The sequence below is a fragment of the Cetorhinus maximus genome, chromosome 6 (assembly GCF_964194155.1).
Source record: "Cetorhinus maximus chromosome 6, sCetMax3.hap1.1, whole genome shotgun sequence".
Lineage (NCBI taxonomy): Eukaryota > Metazoa > Chordata > Chondrichthyes > Lamniformes > Cetorhinidae > Cetorhinus > Cetorhinus maximus.
This window is the reverse complement of record NC_135884.1, coordinates 34488175-34511925: the sequence shown is the minus strand read 5'-3', so window position 1 is coordinate 34511925 and position 23751 is coordinate 34488175. Positions and strand designations below refer to the sequence as shown.

Here is a 23751-nt window from a genome sequence, read left to right as displayed (position 1 = left end):
GAAAAAGTCTTCAAGTCGCAAAACCTCCCAACAACAACTACCCTTTGTTTCCTGCCACTGAGCCAATTTTGTATTCAGCTTGCTACATTCCCATATTTTTTAACCAGTCTGCCATGTGGGACCTTGTCAAAAGCCTTGCTAAAATCCATGTAGATCACGTCAACTGCACTACCCTCATCAATCCTCCTTGTTACTTCCTCAAAAAAAAATGTTGATATTCAAAGGGATTAGGGGTCCATGAATCACAGAAAGTTAATATATAAGTACAGCAAGCAATTAGGTAGTTGCAGTACAAGAGTACGGAAGTCTTGCTGCAATTATATAGGGTCTTGATGAGATCAATACTTGAGTTTTGATCCCTTTACCCAAGGAAGGATATACTTGCCTCAGAGGTGGTGCAACAAAGATTCATGCGTTTGATTTTTGGGATGAGAGGTGTGTCATAAGATCATAAGACATAGGAGCAGAAATTAGGCCATTCGGCCCATCGAGTCTGCTCCGCCATTCAATCATGGCTGATAAGTTTCTCAACCCCATTTTCCCGCCTTCTCCCTGCAACCTTTGATCCCCATACCAATCAAGAACCTATCTATCTCCGTCTTAAATACATTCAATGACCTGGCCTCCACAGCCTTCTGTGACAATGAATTCTATAGATTCATCACTCTCTGGCTAAAGAGGTTTCTCCTCATCTCTGTTCTAAAAGGTCTTCCCTTTACTCTGTGCCCTCGGGTCCTAGTCTCTCCTACTAATGGAAACATCTTCCCCACGTCCACTCTATCCAGGCCTTTCAGTATTCTGTAAGTTTCAATCAGATCCCCTCTCATCCTTCTAAACTCCATCGAGTATAGACCCAGAGTCCTCAAACATTCCTCATATGTTAAGACTTTCGTTCCTGGGATCATTCTCGTGAACCTCCTCTGGACCCTCTCCAGGGCCAGCACATCCTTTCTGAGATACAGGGCCCAAAATTGCTCACAATATTCTAAATGTGGTCTGACCAGAGCCTTATAAAGCCTCAGCAGCACATCCCTGCTTTTATATTCTAGTCCTCTCGAAATAAATGCCAACATTGCATTTACCTTCCTAACTACCGTGTCAACTACCGTGTTCTCTGAGGAGAGATTGATTAGAATCGGGCTTTATTCTCTGGAGTTTAGAAGAATGCTAGGTGGTCTCATTAAAATATATAAAATTCTTAGTGCTTGACAGGGTAAATGTTGAGAGGTTGTTTCCCCTGGCTGGAGATTCTAAACATAGCGGGTCACAGTTTCAAGATAAGGGGCTGACCATTTAGGACAGAGGTCTGGGAAAATTCCTTCACTCAGAGGGTTGTGAATCTTTGGAATTCTCTACCACAGAGGGCTATGGATTTCAGTTGCTGAGTATATTCAAGCCTGGGGCCAATAGAAATCAAAAATACAATAATGAATAGCATGGTTTTCAATGGGGCAAGCCTTGGTTTGACCAACCTGGATACATTTTTTGAAGAGGTAACAGATAGTGTAGGCAAGGGTGATGCAGAAGATGTAATTTATCTAGATTTTCAAAAGGCCTTCGATAAGGTTTCACATATTGGACTATGGAGTCAGGGGACAAGCAGTAGAATGGATTGATAGCTGGCTTCAAGTCAGAAAAAGGTGCAAAGGGTAGTTATTCAGAGTGGCAGAAAGTTGAGAAGTCGTGTTACACAAGGATCAGTGCTGGGACCACTGTTGGTCATAATTTGTATTAATCATTTATTCTTTGGAATCAAAAACAATTTTTAATTTGCAGATGATACCTAATTGCAGAGGGGAGGTGGGGGCATAGTCAACAGTGAGGCGAACTGCAACTTATTACAAGGAGTTATTACCAAACTTGAAAAATGAGCTTAAAATTGTCAAATGAATTGCAACAGAAAAAAATAAGGAGGTTACACATTATTTAGAGTAGGAATCTAAATGGGGTAGAGCAGCAAAGAGATCTTGGAAGATGTACAAATCACTAAAAGTAGCAACACAGGTTATCAATAAAGCAAACCAAGCATTAGTTCGAGAGGGATAGAATTGAAAAGTAGAGAAGTTAAGCTAAAGTTGTATCGAACTTTGGTCAGATCACACCTGGAGTACTGTGCACAATTCTGGTCGCTATATTATAAGAAAGATGTAAAGGCAGAGGGTGGAAAGAAAAATTAAACGCATGATAATAGAAATGCAGGGGTATAACTATTAGGAGAGGATGAACAGGTTGGGTCTCATTTCTCTTAAAAAGAGGTTAAGGGGTGATCTGAAGAGGATCTAAAGAGGTCTTTCAAATTATGAAATGTTTTGTTAAGAGTGGATAAGAGAAAGTTTCCACTTGTGCGAAAAAACAAAACTGGAGGCCAACAATGAAAACAAATAGACAAAGTTTCTTCTGAATTCCCTCACTACCACAGGGAGTAACTCAATCAAATAGATAAGCATGTGAGGGAGAAGGTTATGAGAGGTTATCTTAAAGTTAGATGAGGAAAGACAGGAGGAGGCTTGCGTAGAGCATAAATGCAGGCATGGCCTTGTTAGGCTGAATGGCCTGTTTCTATGCTGTATATTCTATGTAATCCTATTACAGTTTTGGACAATAAAGGGAATCAAGGGGTATGGGGATAGGACAGGTAAGTGGAGTTGAGGTAGAAAATCAATCATGATCTTATTGTATGGATGAAATCGGAAGTGGGGATGTTCGCTGATGATTGCACAATGTTCAGCACCATTCGCAACTCCTCAGATACTGAAGCAGTCCATGTCCAAATGCAGCAAGACCTGGACAATATCCAGCTTGCGCTGACAAGTGGCAAGTAACATTTGCGCCATATAAGTGTCAGGCAATGACTATCTCCAACGAGAGAGAATCCAACCATTGCCCCTTGATGTTCAGTGGCATTACCATCACTGAATCCCCCACTATCAACATCCTGGGGGGCTACTATTGGCCAGAAACTGAACTGGACTAGCCATATAAATACTGCGGCTACAACAGCAGGTCAGGGGTTAGGAATCGTGCGATGAGTAACTCACCTCCTGACTCCCCAAAGCCTGTCCACCATCTACAAGGCACAAGTCAGGAGTGTGATGGAATACCCCCCACTTGCCTGGATGAGTGCAGCTCCCACAACACTGAAGAAGCTGGACACCGTCCAGGGCAAAGCAGTCTGCTTGATTGTCACCACATCCACAAACATTCACTCCCCCCACCACTGGCGCACAGTAGCAGCAATGCATAACTTCTACAAGATGCACTGCAGGAATTCACCAAGGCTCTTTCGACAGCACCTTCCAAACCCACGACCACTACCACCTAGAAAACAAGGGGAGCAGATCGATGGGAACACCACCACCTGGAAGTCCCCCTCCATTTCACTCACCATCCTGACTTGGAAATATATCGTTGTTCCTTCAATGTCACTGGGTCAAAATCCTGGAACTTCCTTCCCAACAGCACTGTGGGTGTACCTACACCACATGGGCTGCAGTGGTTCAAGGAGGCAGCTCACCACCACCTTCTCAAGGGCAACTAGGAATGGGCAATAAATGCTGGCCCAGCCAGCGAAGCCCACATCCCGTGAATGAATAAAAAAAAGATAACCAAATTCAGGGATGCAAACAATTTAAGATTTTTTTGGTTGCTTCTATGGGCAACACTATGTCACCTAGAGTACAGGCAATGCAGGGAGTGGTAGGTGTATCTGGACACCAGTCACCCAGCATTCTAACTGGAATTGTAATTTGATCCAGTCATGGCAGGGAGGCTGGAGGAAGGCAATGTTCTGCTTGACAACACAGATTTATGCTGGCACTGCAGACATAACCTCTCAGTGTTCGTGCAATGCATAGTGCCAACAATCCCCACAGTTCAGACAATACGCAGTGCCAACACACCCCACATACAATGCACAGTGTCAACACTTCTTCCTGGCCTGCATTCTTGGATTGCCACGTATGCAAGCATCTTCAGCCAGAAGTGAATGTATGATCCTGTTTGCCTTTCTCCCAAGATCCTAACTGCCACAGATACCTGTGTCCAGCTTATTTGGTTCATTTCGAGTGACATGGGAAAGAGATCAGTGCAACAAGCACAGTAAAGGTATAGGCCGTGGCAACAACTCAGCAGAGCTTGCCACTCCCCTAGCTAAGTTGTTTCAGTGCAGCTATGGCAATGCCGTCTACTTGTTAATGCGTATGGTCACCCAGAAAAACAGGATAACTGTGACCCAGCCATGTACTCCTGCTTTGTAAGCTTCCTTCCAATCATTAGCAGAGTGATGGTAGGAATCAGCAATAGTGCTATCAAGTATCACCTGCACACTGCTGACGTGTTGGCTGATGCCAGGCCAACCCAACAATCTCCAAAACCTGCGATAATTCTAGGTGAAACTGGGCCTCAACTGACTATCTGCTTCTGTTTGATTATGCTATAGAATTATTTCCCATTATTGATAAATATGCCTTTTACCTTCCACATTTGAAATCCTACTGTTCTGAGTTGAGTCCACTGGGGCTTTAAACTTGTCTGCAATTCAAAAAAATGTTTTGTAATATTAATTCAAAATATTTTTAGTGAAATATTTCACCATGATTATATCAGATCCTTTTTTTTAAAGAAAAATTGCTTAGCCAGTAACCAGGACAGGTCTAAGGTGTGATATTTTCAGTGCCTTTTGAAATGATAACAGTTCAAACATGGTTCTCACATAGTTCACTTGTTTTCAATGCTGGTTTGCACAAAAACAGGAAAGAATTGAAGTACGTTAGCAGACATATATTAACACTTTCCTTCCTTGCATTTCAAATGTGGCTGAATAATTAAAAGCCAGGTTAAAATTGTGTCAAAAATTCCATCATTTAAAACTAATAATGCACAAAAGAAAACCCATTTTCAGTAACCTGGGCCCCAACTAATATTAATTATCCACTCTACTTCCATTTTTGTCTCAGATATTGTTGCAGTAGGCATGTGTTCACATCTGCAAATAATGGTCACTGGGATATTTTTACTTAATTTCAATCTTATAACAGTTCAGTGACATACTAATAAATAGGAGACAAGGAAGAATTATCATGCATTTTTTCACAAGCACATTTCATACAATAGTAAATAAAAATCGTAATACATGGTTGTTATTAAAGGACTTCAATTCTTTCTTTTTTCCTCTGAAATAGAAACAAATAGAATCCAAATGAGGGAATTCATAAGATATTAATCTCTTTAAAAAGACATCAGCATCTGTTCTAGATCTCTAGTATCCCAACTGGTTATGGCCATTTTCAGAAATGGGACCCTGGACCAAGTCTTCCCCTCCCCAACCCAGGGGCCAGAGGCAACTTGCAGCATCAGAACTGTTACAATGGCTGAGATTAGTTAACTTAGAAAAAAGACAGAAATTAAACGTGGAAGTTGTTGGATGTGAATGTCAATAATGGATATTGTCAATGAGGACAGGGTCAGGCTTTGAAATTGTCTTTCAAGGGAGCAGGGAGAAGAGAAAATTAACGGAAAAAGCAGGATGGTGAACTGTGATGGCTTTACAAGCCATTTAATTTCCTCTATTTCATAATGTATCAATGTTTCTCAATCTCACTCAAAATATTCCCCTCTTATCAGAACTGATCTATTGATTTCTCACAAGACAGAATAGCTAATTTTCTGTTGCACAAGTACTGATAGAATTAATTCACTTTCTTTCAAGTTTTCACTTTTTCAGAATTGCTAGATTAAGAGACATGTAAATAGCTACTGGTTGCCATCCTCACTGCAACTGATTTTCTATTATGGTGGTACACTAGAGGGGCCAGTGCTCTGATATTGAATCCTAACCAGTAAACAATTCTATATTCAGCCCTTTTTAATATCTAGCCACTGGTACTCTTAGCTTTGTGTTCCAAAAATGAAGAAGTCCTTATTTGATAATGACAGAAAATTATCTAAGAAAAATGGCATGGCTTGATCCTCCATACTGCAAGGGGTAACATGATCACCTGCATTCCAGGTCAGAGTTTCATGCATGAGGTCAGAAACACCAATTAATGGGTTCTTCACTAATAAATTGTAGGTGTCATAGTTTAATAGGTTTGTATCATTGACAGAAAGTCAAAGATAAATTCTGTAAATTTGTGGAACACAAAAAACTTTGAAATACAGTGCAGTATTGAGACCATGATAATTTATTCTGTAGATCTCTGGCTATAAATTTCAAATCTTTCCGTGAATCTTATGGGATTTCATCTCAGTCCCCAGGTGATTTCATTACTTTTAACAATGACAAACCACAGTGTTAGGGGAGCTTGGTTCAGCAGTTAAAACACCATAAAAACAAATATCTTTCTGAAAAGAAAGGATTTGAATCTCTGACTTTTAGGGCTCTTGCATCCCATATATCTGTTATAGCTCAGGTTATACACTGTTTAGCAGTCGCTTCAGTTATTTTCTAGGGATAACAAGCAAAGTACAGTCTCTACTTTTATTTTCTTCAATGCATTTCAACACTGAGTGACACTGGAAAGTCATTTCAATATTTATAGTATCCAGAAGAATCTATGGAAGCCTCTGAAGAGAAAAAGAGAATAAAAGCTTTATTGGCCCACCTACTACTACCATTAGGCAGACTAGTTTTGGTGAATGCCTCATTTCATGGAGCTTAAGCATCTCACTCCCCAAAAAACCATGAGTCAAGCAACGCACAACTCCCAGGTCTTACTGAATGTTTTGGATTTCCTCAACGCTAACATGTACATTTCAACTAAACTGGTGTGAGAAAACTGGGCCAATTTTCAACATATCCCTTGAGAGACAAATAAAGCTCTACAAATCACTCAACAGGTCCTATTTGCTGGCATTACGCTGAAGAGGAAAGAATGTGTGGACAACTCACCTACAAATTCAAGCAAATGCTTATGACCTCCCCCTCCCATACAAATATATAACAATAATCCATATGTACTGATGTACTTGAGCCACGCAACTGTTGTAAATGCTATGATCATGATCATTTGTATTGTGTTGTATTGAATTGTATAGAAATAAAATAAATAAAATTCACCAGCAGGATAAGTAAATTCTGTAATACTGTGGATGTATTGCAGAAATGCAACACAAAGGCCTTTGAATTAAAGTGCAACCTAAAGAACATGACAAGTTTATTCTGTGGATACCTGGCTATAAATTTCCAATCTTTCTGTTCATCAACAGATAAAACTTTTAAAGATTCATTTAAATTGTGTATCAAGGAGATTGGCATGACTCCTAATGTGGTTCAGCCAATCAATGGAGTAAATAAGCACCAAACTCCAAGCAAGTCAGAGGGTCACTCTTTTCCTTTTGTGGAAACTTTCCACAGTTCAGCCAAATAAACTTCCTGTAAGAGCCAAAAGCACTATCAATTTAAAACATTTTTTTGTTTAGGTAAAAAAGCATTTAAGCAACACCCAGCCAGAACGTGAACCGAGGAAATCAATCTATGGTCAGTCACAAGAATACGAGAAATAGGAGCCGAAGTAGACCATATGGCCCGTTGAGCCTCCTCCGCCATTCAATACGATCATGGCTGATCTTCGGTTTCAACTTCACTTTCCTGCCTACTTCATATATCCCTTGATTCCCTGAGATACCAAAAAGTCTGTCTGTCCCAGCCTTAAATGTATTCAACAATGGAGCGTCCATGACCCTCTGGGCTAGATAATTCCAAAGATTCACCACCCTTTGATTGAAGTAATTTCTCCTCATGTCGGTCCTAAACGATTAGCTCCTTATCCTGAGACTGTGCACTCATGGTTTAGATTCCACAACCAGGCAAAACCATCTCTCAGAGTCTACCCTATCAAGCCCTTCAGAATTTTGTAGGTTTAAATGAGATCCCCTCTCATTCTTCTAAACTCCAGGGAATATAAGCACAATTTACTCAACCTCTCATTGTAAGACAACTCTTTCATCCCAGGGGCCAATTTAGTGAACCTCTGCTGTACCTCCTCCAATGCAAGTATATCCTTTCTTAAATGTGGGGACCAAAACTGCACACGGTACTCCAAATGTGATCTCACTAAAGCCCTGTACAATTGCAGCAAGACTTCTTTATTCCTGCACTCCAATCCCCTTGCAATATAGGCCAACATTTGCCTTCCTAACTGCCTGCAGCATCTGCATGCTAACTTTCTACATTGCTTGTACAAGCATGCCCAAAGCTTTTTGAACTTCAACACTTACAATTTTCACACCTTTTTAAAAAATATGATGCTTTTCTATTCTTACAACCAAAGTGAATAACTTGACACTTCCCTATATTATACTCCATCTGTCATCTTGTTGGCACCTCACTTAAACTGCCTATATCTTTTTTCAGCCTCTCTGTGTCCACCATGCAGTTTACCGTTCCACCTAGCTTGATATCATCAGCAAGCTTGGATACGTTACTCTCTGCCTCTTCATCTAAGTCATTAAGATATATTGTAAATAGCTGAGGCCCAGCACTGATCCTTGCAACACTCCACCATTCACTGCCTGCCAAACTGAAAAAGCCCCATTTATGCCCACTCTCTGCTTTTTATCTGTTAACCAATCCTCTATCCATGTTAATATATTACCTCCCAACTCCATGAGCCCTTATCTTGCTTATGAACCATAAATGTGGCACCTTATCAAATGCATTCTGGAAATCCAGCTGTACTACATCTACCAGTTCCCCTTTAATCTACCCCACTAGTTACATCCTTAAAAAACTCTAACAAATTCATCCCTTTCATAAAGCCAAGTTGACTTGTTCTAATCATATTATGCTTTTCTAAGTGCATTTTTAAGGCTGGCATTTTCTCAAAAACTGATGTTAGGTTAACTGGTCTGCAGTTCCCCGATTGCTCTCTCCCTCCTTTCTTGAAAAGCAGTGTAACACTTGCCAACTTCCAACTTTTGATGGGACTTTTCCTGAATTAAGGAATTTTGGAAAATCATAGCAAGCGCATCCACTTTCTCTGCAGCTAATCTCTTTTAGTACCCCAGGATGGCAGGTCCCAGGGATTTTTTTGGATTTTAGTCCCTTAAGTTTCTCAAATATTTTTTCTCTGGTGATATACATTTCCATAATTTCCTCACTCTTTTTAGCTCCTAGATTACCATCTATTTCTGGTATGAAACTTGTGCCTTCTACTGTGAAGATGGACACAAAATATTTGTTCAATGCCTCTGCCATTTCCTCAATCTCCATGATAATTTCTCCTGTCTCTGTTTGTAAGGGACCAATGTTTACTTTAGCTACTCTTTTCCTTTTTATATTTTTATAAAAGCTCTTACAATCTGTTTTTATATTTCTGGCTAGTTTACTCTCATTCGATTTTTTTCCCTCTTCGTCAACTTTTTGGAGGCCTTTTGCTGGTTTCTAAAACACTCCCAATCTTTAGACTTGCTACTGTTTTTGCAACACTTTTCAAGCCTCTTCTTTCAATCTAACACTATCCTTAACTTCCTGAGTTGAGCCACGGATGGGGCTTTCCTGCTGAGTTTTTGCTTCTCAATGGAATGTATTTTTTGAATTATTTCTTTAAATGTTTCCTACTGTTCATTTACTTCCATTCTTTTTAGTCTATTTACCCAATTAACCTTGGCTAGTTCTCCCTTCATACGTACGTAATAGGCTTTGTTTAAATTTAAGATTCTTGTTTGTGATTGGAGTATGTCACTTTCAAACTTAACATGGAATTCAATGGTATTATGATCAATAGTTCCCAGTGGATCCTTTACTATGATATTACTGATTAACCCGCCATCATTACACAATGCCATATAAGATAGCTAAGATAGCTTTACCCTCGTCGGTTCCACAATGTTCTGCTTCAAGGAACTGTCACAGAAACATTCTACAAACTCATCTAATGGACCTCTCTTGCCAATTGTCTTAGTCTATATGAAGATTAAAGTCCCTCATGATTATTACATTGCCCTACAAGCTTCAATAATTTCTTGTTTAATGGTCACCTTCAACATATTACAGACCGATGTAGATTTTAGGCTTTTGAATAATTTAATTCACAAGAAGTTTAAAATGTTATTGCCATGCATTCAGTTGGTTCGTGAGAAATAAACTGCTGTAAACCTCAATGAGATACTTTCTACGCAAAGATAACATTTGTCTATTTAAGTGCTTAAAGTTCCATGTATACACAACAAACTGGCAGTGCAAAGTAATCCCACTCCTTTTATAGTCAAGGCCAAAATATTAACTAACTGGTTGCCTTTGGTGGCAATGTTCCTTCAATTAGAGCGTGCTTAAAATTTTAGTTCATAAAAGCTTTCTTTAAAAACACTATGGCCTAGCAAGTTCTAAGTAACCCAGAAATGCTAAGAAATGCTCAGTGGAGGACCAGGCTTCCAGAGACAACATTATTAAAACAACAATAAAATATCAAATACTCTGATGATTTGGGCAAACAAGGTTAGTTTGGCAGAATTAAACCATTCCAGGCACATAAGATCAACACAAAGCATTTCTAGATTAGAAATATGCAATAGAATAGAGCTGCTCCTACTTTGCCCCAGCATATATTAAACAGACCAAAATAACGAGAAGTTAGAGGAGCAAGCTTGAGGGCAAATTTTGGAGAAATGTACAAGTGACAGAGCAATAATAGGAGGGTGCTTCAATTAGCCTACAGTGGAAAAATAAAAGAATAAAGGGCAATGAGGGTAAATAATTTTAAAATGTGTACAGGAGTGTTAGGGGAAAATTAAAAATGCTAAAAGAGAACACTGAGAATTACTGAAGAACACTTAAAATCTCCAAGCAGCCATGGATGCTAACCCTATTGACAGCTGAGGGTAAGCAGATGGACATTGCACACAAAGGAGCTTTGAGTTTTGTGTGATTTACACAGTTTCAAGAGATGAGCTAATGTCCAAGCGCAGGCAGAACCATTCAAGTGGTGCAATGGTGCTTTGAAGCCTTGAGAGCTAGACTGGAGATAAAACATAATAAAGTTAGACTAGGTATACTCCTCTCTCAGATAGGGACAGGGCAGATGGTTTAGCTTAGATATGGGAGGACATACAAAGACAAGAGAGGGCTTTGATGAAACACGAACAGTTCTGAGTTATGAGAATCAAGGTCTTTGTGTACGTGTTTTAATTTTGATTGGATAATATAATTATGTATACACCCTTTAGAATAATTGGTTAGCAGAATCACATGTTTATGTACTCAATAGAATAGTTTTAACATAGTACCTGTGTGTTGGTTAAGGATCGGATATATTCTAATGTACTCAAATGTATTGTGATAAGAAAAAGTACAAAAGTAGTGAAATGTAATCAATCAGGGAGCTGCTGGGTCTTCCTTCTCAGGAATGATTGCGGCTCCCTTGCATACGCTTGAATAAAACTGGTAAAAGAAGCTCGAGTATCTGTGGTCGTTGTATGATCGGGGATTGTAGTTTCACCTCTTCAACTGGCCTATGTGGTAGTTCCTGGATAGGAGGAAATATCCTCTCCAAGGAGAACTTTCTTAAATCAATATATTTCTAGTCCAAGGAGAAATAAAGTAATGCTGGATTTAATTATGGGGAATGAAGTAGGGCAGGTGGAGTGTGTTTCACTGGGAGAACATTTGGGTAACAGTGATCATAATATAATTTTATTTAAAGTAGTTATGGAAAGGGGCAATGAAAAAACAAAGGTGAATATACCCGACTGGAAAAGAGCCTATTCCTGTCATATGTGAAGGGGTCTAGCATAGGTGGACTGTAAAAATGATTGGCCAGGAAAACAGGAAATGACCAATGACAGGCCTTCAGGCAGAGATGATTTGGGCACAACCAAGTATATTCCCATAAGGGGGAGAGGTATCTAAAGCTAGAGCTCCCTTAAAGATAAAGGCAATGAATACTAAAATAAGACAGAGAGAAGAGGTTCATGGCAAATGTCAAGTACAAAATACAATTAAAAACCAAGCTGAATAGAGTTGGGGGAAATTGAAAAAGGTTATAAAGGGCAAGAACAGAGTATGAGAAAAGATTAATTGGTTAAATTAAAAGGAAACCTAAAAATCTTTTTTAAACATATAAAAAGTAAGTGGAAAGTTCAAGGATTGTTGGAGCCAGTTAGGGACAAAAGAGGGAATCTTCTTCTGGGGGCAGAGGACATAAATAAAAGGTGGTTCATGAAGGGTTCATGATACTAAATATCCCTGGATGCAAAGTGTTCGGGAGAGATAGGGAAAGAAAAAAAAGTGGAGTGATAATAATAATTAAGGAGAGTGATGCTACTCCCGAAGGGGTCAAGGACAGAATCGATTTGGTTAAGTTAGGAAGCAACAGACCTCTCATTACACTACCGGGTACATTCTATAGGTCACTAACAAGTGGGAAATATATAAGAGCAGCAAATTTTCAGGCTAACTGCAGAAAGACACAAAAACCATAGACTGATGATAATGGGGCATTTTAATTAATATAGGCTGGGATAGTAATAGCATAAAGGGCTGGGAGGGGAAGAGTTTGTGAACCGTGTTCAGGAGAATTTTATCAGTATATTCTGGTCAGATGAGAAAGGAGGCATTGCTGGATCTGGTCCTGGGGAATGAGCTGGTCAAATGTCAGTAGGGGAGCATTTAGGGAATAGTGATCATAGTTTGATAAGACTTAAGTTAGTCATGGAAAAGAACAATGAGCAATCTAGAGCAAAAATATTTAGTTGGAGGAGGGCCAAATTTCAGTGGGGTCAGAAAAGATCTGTCCCAGGTAAATTGGAATTTAGAAGAGACTAAGGCAAGCCAAGCTATAATGGAACAATGGACTGCCTTTCAAGAGGCCATGGTTCACTTACATTTGAAATACATTCCTGCGAGGGGAAAAGGTAGGGCAACCAGCTCCCGGGATGATGAAAGAGATAAAGGTAACGAGAAGCAGAAAAAGGTAGAGTATGGTAGAGTGTTAGGTTGAGAACCAGGCTGAATGTAGGAAGCTCCGAGGGGAAGTGAAAAAGGAAACAAGAGAGACAAAGAGAGAGTATGAGAAGTGACTGTCAGCTAATGTAAAAGGGAATTACAGACATATAAATAATATAAGTGTAGTAAGAGGAGGGGTAAAGTGGATTAGGGACCAAAAAAGGAATCAACATGCGGAGGCAGAGGGCATGGTTAAGGTAATAAATGAGTACATCGGTAGCATCTTCCTTAGTAAACACAGATGCAAAGTCACAGTCAAAGAGATGGTAGCTAAGATACTGGATGGGATAAAAATTGATAAACAGGAGGTATTAAAAAGACTGGCAGTGTTTAAAGTTGATAAGTCACGAGGACCAGATGAGATGCACCCCTGGATACTGAGGGAAGTAAAGGTAGAAATTACAGAGGTACTGCCCATAATCTTCCAATCCTCCTCGGATATGGGAGTGATGCCAGAAGGCAGGAGAATTGCAAATGTTAGCTCATTGTAAGATAAGCTGAGCAACAACGGCCAGTCAGTTTAACCTTGGTGGTCAGAAAACTTTTGGAAACAATAATCTGGGGCAAAATTAATATACAATTGTCCAAGTGACTGTTAATGAAGAAAAGTCAGTACCGCTTTATTAAAGGCAAATCATGTTTAACTAACTTGATTTAGTTTTTTGAAGAGGTTACAAAGATGGTTAATGAGGGTAAGGCAATATGTGGATTTTCAAACCGAGTCACATAATAGATTTGTCAGCAAAGTTGAAACCCATGGGATAAAAGGGAAAGTGTCAGTAAGGATATGAAGTTGGCTGAATGACAGGAAAAAAGGAGGGCAGAATCTTGTGGAGGTGATGGGGACTCAGCCACTAGCTCAATAAGCAACGGGATTCCGGCGTCACCTCTTCCGGAAGGCACATTGCATCTTGTGCCACTCAGCACTTAACAGGCTGAAGGCGGGCCTTTCCCCAGGATCAAGGACCCTGGGTGGGGGGAACTGAGGCCCTGCCCACCAATCAGAAGCCAGCAGCTCTTCTGCACTCAGCAACGCCACCAGGAAGGCAGTGGCTACTGCTGGTACTACACCCACTCAAGGCCTCGGATCAAGGAGGGACCCAAGCACAGGTGAGTGATGGCAGGAGTGGGATTGCAGACTGGGGGGTCACAGGGGAGGAGGGTTGGCAGCAGGGGGAGGGGAGTCGATAGCCGGGGGGGGGGGGGGCAACAAGCAGGCACTGAGTGTCTTTAAACAAGGGACACACTCTGGGAACCCGCAAGCGAACGCATTAAGCTTTGCTTGTCATGTTTCCTTCATGGTGAGTCCCCCTGCCACTGGGTTAATACCAGCAGCAGTGGGATGAGGCCCTAAAGTGGGCATGAATTGCCCACCCAAGTCTCAATTGGCAGTGGGGCAGGAAACCGTCCATGGGCCATCCCACCATGGACCTAATTGGGGTGGAGGTGGGAATGTGGCGAGGTCACCACCTGCCACTGTCCAACCCAATTAAATGCACCTTCACCACCAAACTCACCACAGGAGAGGGTACAAGATTCCGCCCAGAGAGTAGTGGCAAACAGCTGTTCCTTGGACAGGAGGAAAGTATACAGAGGGGTTGCCCAGGCATCAGTACTGGAACCGCTACTTTCCTTGATATATATTAATGATCTCGACTTGGGTCTACATGACTCAACTTCAAAATTTGCAGACAGCACAAAACTTAGATGTACTGTGAACCGTGAGGAGGATAGAGCCAGACTTCAAGAGGACACAGCTAGGTTAGTGCAACAGGCAGACAAATGGAAGATGACATTTAATGCAGAGAAATGTGAAATGATATATTTTGGTAGGAGGAACAATGAGTGGCAATATAAAATAAAGCATACAATTCTAAAGGGGCTCGTGAAACAGAAACCTGGTGGTGTATGTGTTACAGATCACTCAGGGAGTCCAAGCTGCTGTAGCAACATGCACTTTCATATGCCTGTTGTAGTCTGGAGCTATGGATAATGATGCTAGAGACTAACTTTTTTTCCATCGTATAACTTAGATGCATTGTTGGCCAAAGGACAGGAGGGAAAGAGTAGTGGTGATTGGATATTTCCCTGACTGGACAGGAGTAGGCAGTAGGGGCCCTCAGGGGTTGTTATTAGGGCCACTGCTTTTCTTGTTATATATGAACGACCTGGCCTTTGGTATAAGGAAAACAATTTCAAAGTTTGTGGATGATAATTAGTAAGCATGATAGTAGTAGAGTTCAGGAGGACAGAATAGAGGGACTTGGGATGCATATTCACAAATTTTGAAGCTGACAGTTTCTTAACAGCCTTGTCAACTCGCACTGTGTGGGATACTTGGACTTTGTAAATAAGGACACTGAAAACAAAAACACAGGAATCGTACAATAGAAAAATAAAATACTGCAGATGCTGGAATTCTGGAAAAAAAAACGAAAATGCTGGAAATGCTCAGTAGATCTGGCAGCACCTATAGAGAGAGAAGTAGAGTTAATGTTTCAATGACCTTCCATCAGAACTGGAAAAAGTTAGACGTGGAATAGGTTTGAAGCAAGTGAAAGTGGGGGGAGGGTTGGGGAAAAAACAAAAGGGCAGGTCTGTGAAAGGGTGGAAGGCTGTCGAAATTAAATGACAGAAGTATAAGAAATAGGGACCCTTAAGAAATTGTGACTTTTTTAGAACTGTATAGAACTCAGATGGAGCTAGCTGGCACAGCTAGTATTTTTCTCTCTCTCTCTCTCTGTGAAATAACAATTCTAAGGAGCCAGGGACCAAGGCCAGGTAGAGATAAAGATCACAAAGACTGCACTCCCTGCATTGAGGTCACTAGACTGTACAAACATTCCTGAACCAACAGCAGAAAGCTTTCTGGCACCCTGTGTACCTCAGTGACCTTAAGCCAGAGTGACAAACAGGAGCAGGGAGGTGACCACCCTTACATCTTGAGTATCTGCCCTGTATCCATTGGTCAGAAGGATTTCAACAGGTGATCAAGTATATTAACGGGTGCTCAGAGACAGGGGCAGTCCTTGTCAGTTGGCAATGCTCGTCAGGCAGCCACCTTCTTCAAATGGAAGATGGACCAGGAAAGAGTGAGGAAGACGGGGCAAAGGGTTCCCAAACACTTCGGCTAGAGAGCAGAATGCTGCCATCATAAGCTACCGAGATTAGCACACAGTGCTGACCGTCTGTTCGTCCTCTGGGACAGTGAACTGCTCTCAACTGACACGGATTGTATACTTATCCTGTCTATTTAGCTAATGCATCAAATCTAAACTGTAACTTCTTAATAACTTCCTAAAATTACTTCCGAATATTCAACTGCTTAGCTTAGGTATCTGTGGCTCCTGGACTCAAAATCTTACAAAAAGAGTTGATGGTGCAGGGCTGAAGGGAGTGGTATTGGGGGAAGTAAAGTGATGGCAAAATCATAAACAGTTGTAGTCTGAAAGAAAAAAAGAGAAAAACCAAAACCAGCAAAGCAAAAGGAAACAAAATAGGGGCAGATGTCATGAGCTGAAACTATTGAACTCAATGTGCCTAATCGAAAGATGAGGAGTTGTTCCCCAAGCTTAATGATGAACTTCACTGGAACACTACGGGAGGCCAAGGACAAAAAGGTTAGACTGGGACCATGGTGGAGAATCAAAATGACAAGCGACTGGAAGCTTGGGGTTACCTTTGCAGACTGAATGGAGGTGTTCCGTAGAACGGTCACCCAATCTTCATTTGGTCTCCTCAGTGTGGAGGAGACCATATTGTGAGCAGTGACCACAAAATACTGAATTGAAAGAAGTACAAGTAAATTTCTGTTTCATCTGGAAGGAATGTTTGGAGCCTTTGACAGTGAGAAGGGAGGAAATAAAAGGGCAGGTTTCCTGCACTTGCATGAAAAGGTAGCTTGAGCAGATGAGGTGGATGACAAGGTGTTGGGTGTGATAGAAGAGCGGACCATGGTGTTCGGAGGGAGTGGTACCTTTGGAATGCTGAAAAGGGAGGGGAGGGGAAGATGTGTTTGGTGATGGCATCTTGCTGGAGGTGTCAGAAATGGTGGAGGATAATCTGTTGAATGCAGAGACTGGTGAGGTGGTATAAGGTGAACACTATCATGGTTCTAGGAAGGAAGTGAGAGGGTGAGAGGAGAAGTGCTTGAAACAGAATGGACATTGAAAAAGGCCCTGTCAACCATGGTGGGGGAAATTGTTGGTTGAGGGAAAAAGAAGACATATTGGAAGCACTTATATGGAAGGTTGCATTGTCAAAACAGAGACGAGAGAGTTGGAGAAGCTGGGAGAAAAGAATAGCGTCCTTAAAGGAAGCACATGCGAGGTAGTGAGAAGTCAAGGTAACCGTGGGAGTTGGTGGGTTTACAGTGAATAATAGTGGATAGCCTAGCCCCAGGAATGGAGACAGGGAAGTCAGGTATAGAGATGAGCAATGTGAAGATGAGGGAATGGTGGAAATTGGAAACAAATTTGATTAAATTTTCCAGTTCAGGGCAAAAGCAGGAAACAATAGAGCCACCAATGCACTGAAAAAAGAGGTGAGGGATGGGGTCTGAGTAGGGCAGAAATAAGGAATTTTCCATATATTCCATTTTAAAAGGCAAGCCTAGCTAGGACTCATGCAGGTTCCCATTGCATACAAATCTCTGGTCAGACCTCAACTGGTATGTGCAATTCTGGGCACCATTCTTTAAGAAGGATGTTAAGGCCCTGGAATGTACAGAGGAGATTTACTATGAGAAACCAGCAATGAGGGGGTTCCAGTTATTTGGAGAGATTGGAGAGGCTTGGATTATTATCTTGAGAAGAGAAGGTTAAGGGGAGACCTTAAAGAGGTATTCAAAATTATAAGGGGCTTTGGTAGACTAGGGTGAAACTGTTGTCTCGGACAAGTGGGCTACAAATGAAAGGACTGTGTGCTAATCCACAAATTCAAACAGCCCAAGTATAGTGTCTCTAGCATAGGATAAATTCGCTGCCACCAGATTACATGCTCCATCCCCAACAGGATTCAGGCACAGATTTGTCTTCATACCAAGAATCTTAGAAACCTTCATTGTTCCACCAAAGTCATCAATGGGTCTCAGCTGTGCACTTTGCATATTTCTTGAGAGAATTGTTATGAATATCTAATTTTATGATTAACGCAAAAAAATGCTTTGGGAACAAAGATACGGTTTTAAAAATAACCATTATTTCCTCAAATGGAAACGACCAAACTATTGAGGTATAAAAATAAAACCTGTAAAAATATTCTAAATGCTTTGTAAGTTTTAGGTTGAGGTGTGAAATGTTTAAATGCAAGATAAATTTAAAAACTGTATTGAGAAGATGGTAAACAGACCTAATGTAATTGCAAATCAAAAGGTGGTCTACATTTGTTTAATAGGGTCATAGTGGGGAATATTGGCACCTCAACAATGGGTTACCACTCTGAGCCTCTTGGTGGAGGCAAGATGTCTACATCCAATTCAAATTATTCATATGGTTTCGCAGAACAAAAGAGAGGTTTGGGAATTGGAGATAGTTAGTTTATATCTTTATCTGGGACATCCCAGGTGTGTCATGTTACCACGGAGATGGATTGCAGGAAGGGTTTTTTGTTTTGTGTGGGTATTTTCTCACAAAAACATGGAGCTGAATTTTCCGTTCGTCGGGCAGGCGGGCCTGACCCAATCGTGGGCGGGCGTGGAGCCGATCGCTGCCAGCGATCGGGGCCGCACAGCCATTTTACGTGGGCGGGCCAATTAAGGCTATGCGCTTCCTGTGTGGGCGGGGGGAATCCCTAAAATCGAGGGTGCGCTCTTTCGCGCATGCGCATGAAAGAGCGCACTCATCTCCCTGAGGCTAAGTGCAGCCTTGGGGAGATCGCCTCGACTTTTAAAAATATTAAAAGTAGAGAAAAGAAAAATCCCTGACAATGTCACATGAGTTGGGACATGTTCATAATTTCCATAACAACTTTATTACAATTTTTAAAACCCTACATGAAATCTCATCCCGCCGCTGGATAAGGTTTCATGTTTTTTCTAGTTGCTGCCGGGGCTCCTGGCCGACCCGCCAACCTTAAGGTTGGACGGGCAGGTCCTTTAATTGCTTAATTGATCCTGGCAATGGCCTCAAGTGGCCATTGACAGGTCGGTGGGCCCACAGCTGATTTTGCTGCGCCCCCGCCTTCCTGAAAATTTAAATGGGGCGGGGTGACATCGGGGGTTCCGCCCAACGTCATCCTGCGTCATTTTACGTGTCGGCGAGCAGGCCCCACCCCCGCTTGCTGACGGTAAAATCCTGCCCATGCAGTCAGCTTGGCAGCAACTTTGAGGCAGGCGGAAAATCTGTTAGGGGCTGTAAAGGAACTGTGGGCCAGGGCAGAGGGCAATCAGAAACCAGGGGTGTTTCTGATTAGGAGTCACACAAGAATGCTGTGGGGCCCATGCTTGAGTTGGAGAGTTTGCCAAGGACCCCAAGAAACCCCATACCTCGGAGAATAGAAGGAACATGGAGGAGAATCAAAGTGAATTCCTCAGAGCTGTGGCACACTGCGGTTTGGTCCTAGGAGAAGTGAAGGAACCCTCAAATCAAGATCCTAAAAAGTATCGGGGAACTCTTGGATAGAAATACAAGTGGAATGGGAAGTGTTCTGTTGAGATTTTCAGGATTAAAGTACGTGTTTGCAAAATATACTGTTAAGTTAATAATGCTTACTTTATAAGAGTTAAACAAAGCAAAACAAATCTTGTGGAGTAATTCTTTCAGTTAATAACTGGGAGTTTGCTTTCCTTTTAAAAAGTTACTGCTCTCTACAGAGATCATAACAGACTGGATACATTAGTAATGGGCGAAACTCTGGATCAAAACCAACAGGGAAAAGTTTGTTTCCAATTCGAGCACTGGCACAATATATTATTCTCATCAGAACTTCCCAAGGCAGGAAAAAAATGTAGTAAAGCTTCAAGGAGAAAGATTAGAAAAGATAGAACAGTCTTAGTTTATTTCAGCAAAAAGTGGAGATGTACATGATGGATTGCATGACCTTCTTCTTTGCTGTGAAATTCTACCGTTCCATAAGGCAGGAAAGTATTGGTCAATAAATGGTAATGCAGCTCTTTGTAAAATATTTGAGACTATAATACAGATGTACCTGCTAAGGACCTGAAGGAAGGATTAATTAGAGCCAGTAAGCATGGATTTCCAATGTAAATAATTCTTTGAAGAAATAATCGAGGACAGATGAAGGAAATGCAGGGAATATGATTTATATACATGAAAAAAAAATACCACAGATGTCGTCAGGATATGGTAACCATAAATGGAATTAAGGAAAACGTGGCCACACTAGTATACAGGATCGACCAGAAAGCAAATTATATGGGCAAACAGAAGTTTATTGCACTGGAAAAAATTTGATGCTTTCATTGTTTTTTTTTAAACAATGGTCTTGGGATGTGGGCAGTACTGGCATATCATATTTACCTTTCATCCCTAGTTGACGAGTGGTGATAATGGGCATTCTTGTGGTAATGGTGCTTTGCGATAGTTTCAGGTTGAAAATTTGGGGGTGCTGGCTCAATGGCGATGAAAGAACTGTAATCGCGGCAGAGATTTTGTTGGGTCATCGGAGGTCTCGCTGACCAGTCAGGGAACTGGTGGGAAACCCCCATCAGTTCTATGAGAGAGGCCCGTTGGAATCAAATGCCTCTCAGGCACTTAAGTGGCCACCAGCCAACCTTCTCCACAATTGATGTCCCCGGTGTCAGAAATCCTGCCAATAAGAGGCTGGCAGCTTTTCATGCCGCTAGCATGAGCAGTAGCTGCTGTGGGCACTGCACCCACCACAGATCATCATGGGACCCCAGGCCAAAGGCAAGTGTGGGCAGAATGGGATTTGTGCGTGGGGGTTGAAGCAAGAACAGGGGATACTTTGAGCAGCCATTCCCCCACCCCTCCCCTCGATTGGTCAGAGAATGCCTGACTACAAGAACCCCCTCTCCTGCCCATGGGAGGTCACTGCCAAACCAGACAGGGTTTGCTAGGTGGTCTTGCAAGGCTGTGGAAAAGCCATGCAGCTCCCATTTAATCCCTGAGCCACCATTAAATTGTGGTGGGCTCAGGTATAATGGGTGTCAATTGGCTCATTAATTGACATCCTGCTGCCGATGGCCAGGAATCCAGCATCAGCCTCTTCTGCCCTCCGACTTAATCGGGGGAGTTTTTGCTGCTGCTGGGGGACTGACATGGGGCCTTCCCCACGATTACAGCACCATGGGCCTTCCCCACCATGTTTCCTGCTGCGATGGACTGCATTAAATCCAGCCCCATATGTCCAAATTAGGCTTGTGTGTGACATAGTGGGGTGTATGTGTTCCCATGATATTGCTGCTGAATCCTTTCAGACTTAGAAATTGCAGGGTGGGAGTGTTGTTGAAGGAACCTTGGTGGTTTGCTGCTACACATCCTGTAGCTCGTACATACTACAGCCAGTGTGGCTAGGCTGCGATGAAGCCAATCTAATTTGCTATTTTTGTAAGTGACCTGGGTTTAGCAGTTTCGGGAACAATGTCAAAATTTGTTGATCTCAAATTATGGAGAAGGGCAAACTGAAAAGGATTGTCAAAACAAGAGAACACAGAATAGCAAGCTGGATAGGCAGATAAGCTGGCAGATGCAGGTCAATGTAAAAAGAATTGAAATAATGCATTTTGGAAATAAGAATGTGGGGAATAAACACTTTGTAAAATTTTAAGTGGCAAAGAGGAACAAAGGGGTTCATTAAGAGGTAAGATTGTGAAAGCAGCAACTTAAATTTTTGGTTTCATATCTAGAGGAACATAAAACAAATGCAAAAAGGTAGTGTTCAACTTGTAACGAATTTTAGCCAGGCAGTAATTAGATAATGTGTTGTGTTTTGAGCACCTTATTAAAGAAAAGAGTTAGAAAAGTCCTGATTCACTTGGGTATTACATAGAGCAAGGGCGAAAGTTATGAAGAGTGACCCAAAAAGTTAGGGATTCTTTTCACTGCAATTGAGAATGTTAAAGGGGTGGCTTCTTAAAAGTCTTTAAGATTGTAAAGGATTATAATGAGACAGGTAGTGATAGATTATTTTCACTGGTAACAGCAGGCCTTAAAAAAACTGCAAAATGAATTAAAAGGACAGTTACTATGAATTCCTTCCCATAAAGGGTGACTAGATTATGAAATTCATTGCCACAAAATGGTGTTGAAGCACATTCCATAATTAGATAGTTGCTTAAATAATATGTTTGGGGAACAAGGAGTGGGATGTGAGAAAAACACCACCATAAGAACTGTGTGTTATGCAATGCAGAAATGTAGATTATATTAAAGCAGCTCCACTGATGAATTAATTTGGTGGCAACTGATGTACATACATTGTAGTCACAACTATTATTAGTTTAAAACAAAAAGTGCAATTTGACAAAGCATTGAAAATCAAAACAAGCTACATTTACAATTAACAGAACATAAGAGAATGCAATGTCACAAGAAAAAAAGAATTGCACTATCACAATCAATAATATTTTCAAGTGCAGGTATTATTTAATAGAATTAGAAAATACAATCTTGATTTAAGGCAGAAACCAGCAGTTTCACTTTTAAATCCACTAAGTTCTCTCTTTGTTGATTGCTACACTTAATTCATGGCAATGGCTCACTTAACCTTCAAACTGCTATACTTTGAAAAGGGGCAATGGACAAACAAACAAGAACAGGAAGCATATCTATCCTTCTCAAAATTTGTAATTTCATATTGCAATTTAAAATAATTAATCTTTCAGATTTAAATCGTACTTGAGGTTTTTATGGGCTTATTCTAATATCTTGACCTGCAGCTAAAACTACAGGACATTACCCTATTCTTAATGCTGTTGTGTAGGTTTTTCAGCATCCTAGGCGTCATTCAGACAGTGTAAATTATGCAGTGTACTCACTCTTGCACTCAATGAACTGTTGGAATAGCTCAGAGCAGTCCCCTCCACTCTTTAATAGAAAGTGTTCTATTAGAAAGAAAGAATCTTCAATTAAGTATTTGTTTTAATTAGTTTCCTGCTTGGAACACTTGAATTACTAGCTTCAAAATGCAATCCACTGAATCGATAATGCACGTGGATATTTTATTTTGTCTAGTGAAATTCATAAAACTGGGACGTACATACTATTTGTAGGCAACAGCTTTTCTATTAATTTTAAATTGATTTGCACACTTTTCACACATTCAATCTATGATTGACAAAGCAAAATGAGAGCTGGAGATTAAGCATTCTTTATCTTTCATAAATCCATTTACTTATAGAAAACAGCCATTTTGATTTTAAATTGCATTTCCTTCTCTTAATTTTGCCTCCTACTCTCTCGCACCTCTCCACTGTGTTCCCCCCCTGCCACCCAAGTGTTTTAAAGGGTCAGTAGAGAACCTAAAAAATGGTTGCAAAATAGCAAAGCTTTAATTCTTAGGTTACTTGAAAAATATTCTTCCAGCTATGTTTGCACATTGATATCATCCAAATGAATTGTTCGATATTCATAAGACCACAACATTTCTAAGTAATAAAAATGGATGCTGATAATAATCCTATCTTTGCTGTCTTGGAGCTGGATTTCATGGAGGGAGGGGGCAAACTGCTTGCACCTTCCCCCACCGCCCCTACAAGAAGGAAAGTAAGTTACAAACAGGCCAACTTTTAAAAAGCCTACCCCGCACCAAGAACAGGCCGCGACAGGCTAAACAGGCTGAGAAGGATCGGACTTCTGCCCCCTCAGCAGACAGAAAGTTCCCACCCTGGA

At 41.1% G+C, this 23751-nt stretch overlaps 1 protein-coding gene across 34 annotated transcripts in view; it reads right to left on the bottom strand.

The window, feature by feature from the left end:
* Positions 1-23751, bottom strand: part of slmapa (sarcolemma associated protein a) — a 235928-nt gene that overhangs the window by 92893 nt on the left and 119284 nt on the right. For 13 of the 34 annotated variants that reach the window (XM_078543567.1, XM_078543575.1, XM_078543570.1 and 10 more), the window contains one exon: positions 22899-22964. The exons of 4 other annotated variants lie outside the window; for them this stretch is intronic. In XM_078543567.1, the coding sequence (XP_078399693.1) occupies positions 22899-22964 (66 nt within the window). Of the gene's footprint in view, positions 1-4473; positions 4531-22898; positions 22965-23751 lie in introns of all 34 variants that reach the window. 17 more of the 34 variants (XM_078543552.1, XM_078543560.1, XM_078543556.1 and 14 more) reach the window with 2 other exon arrangements.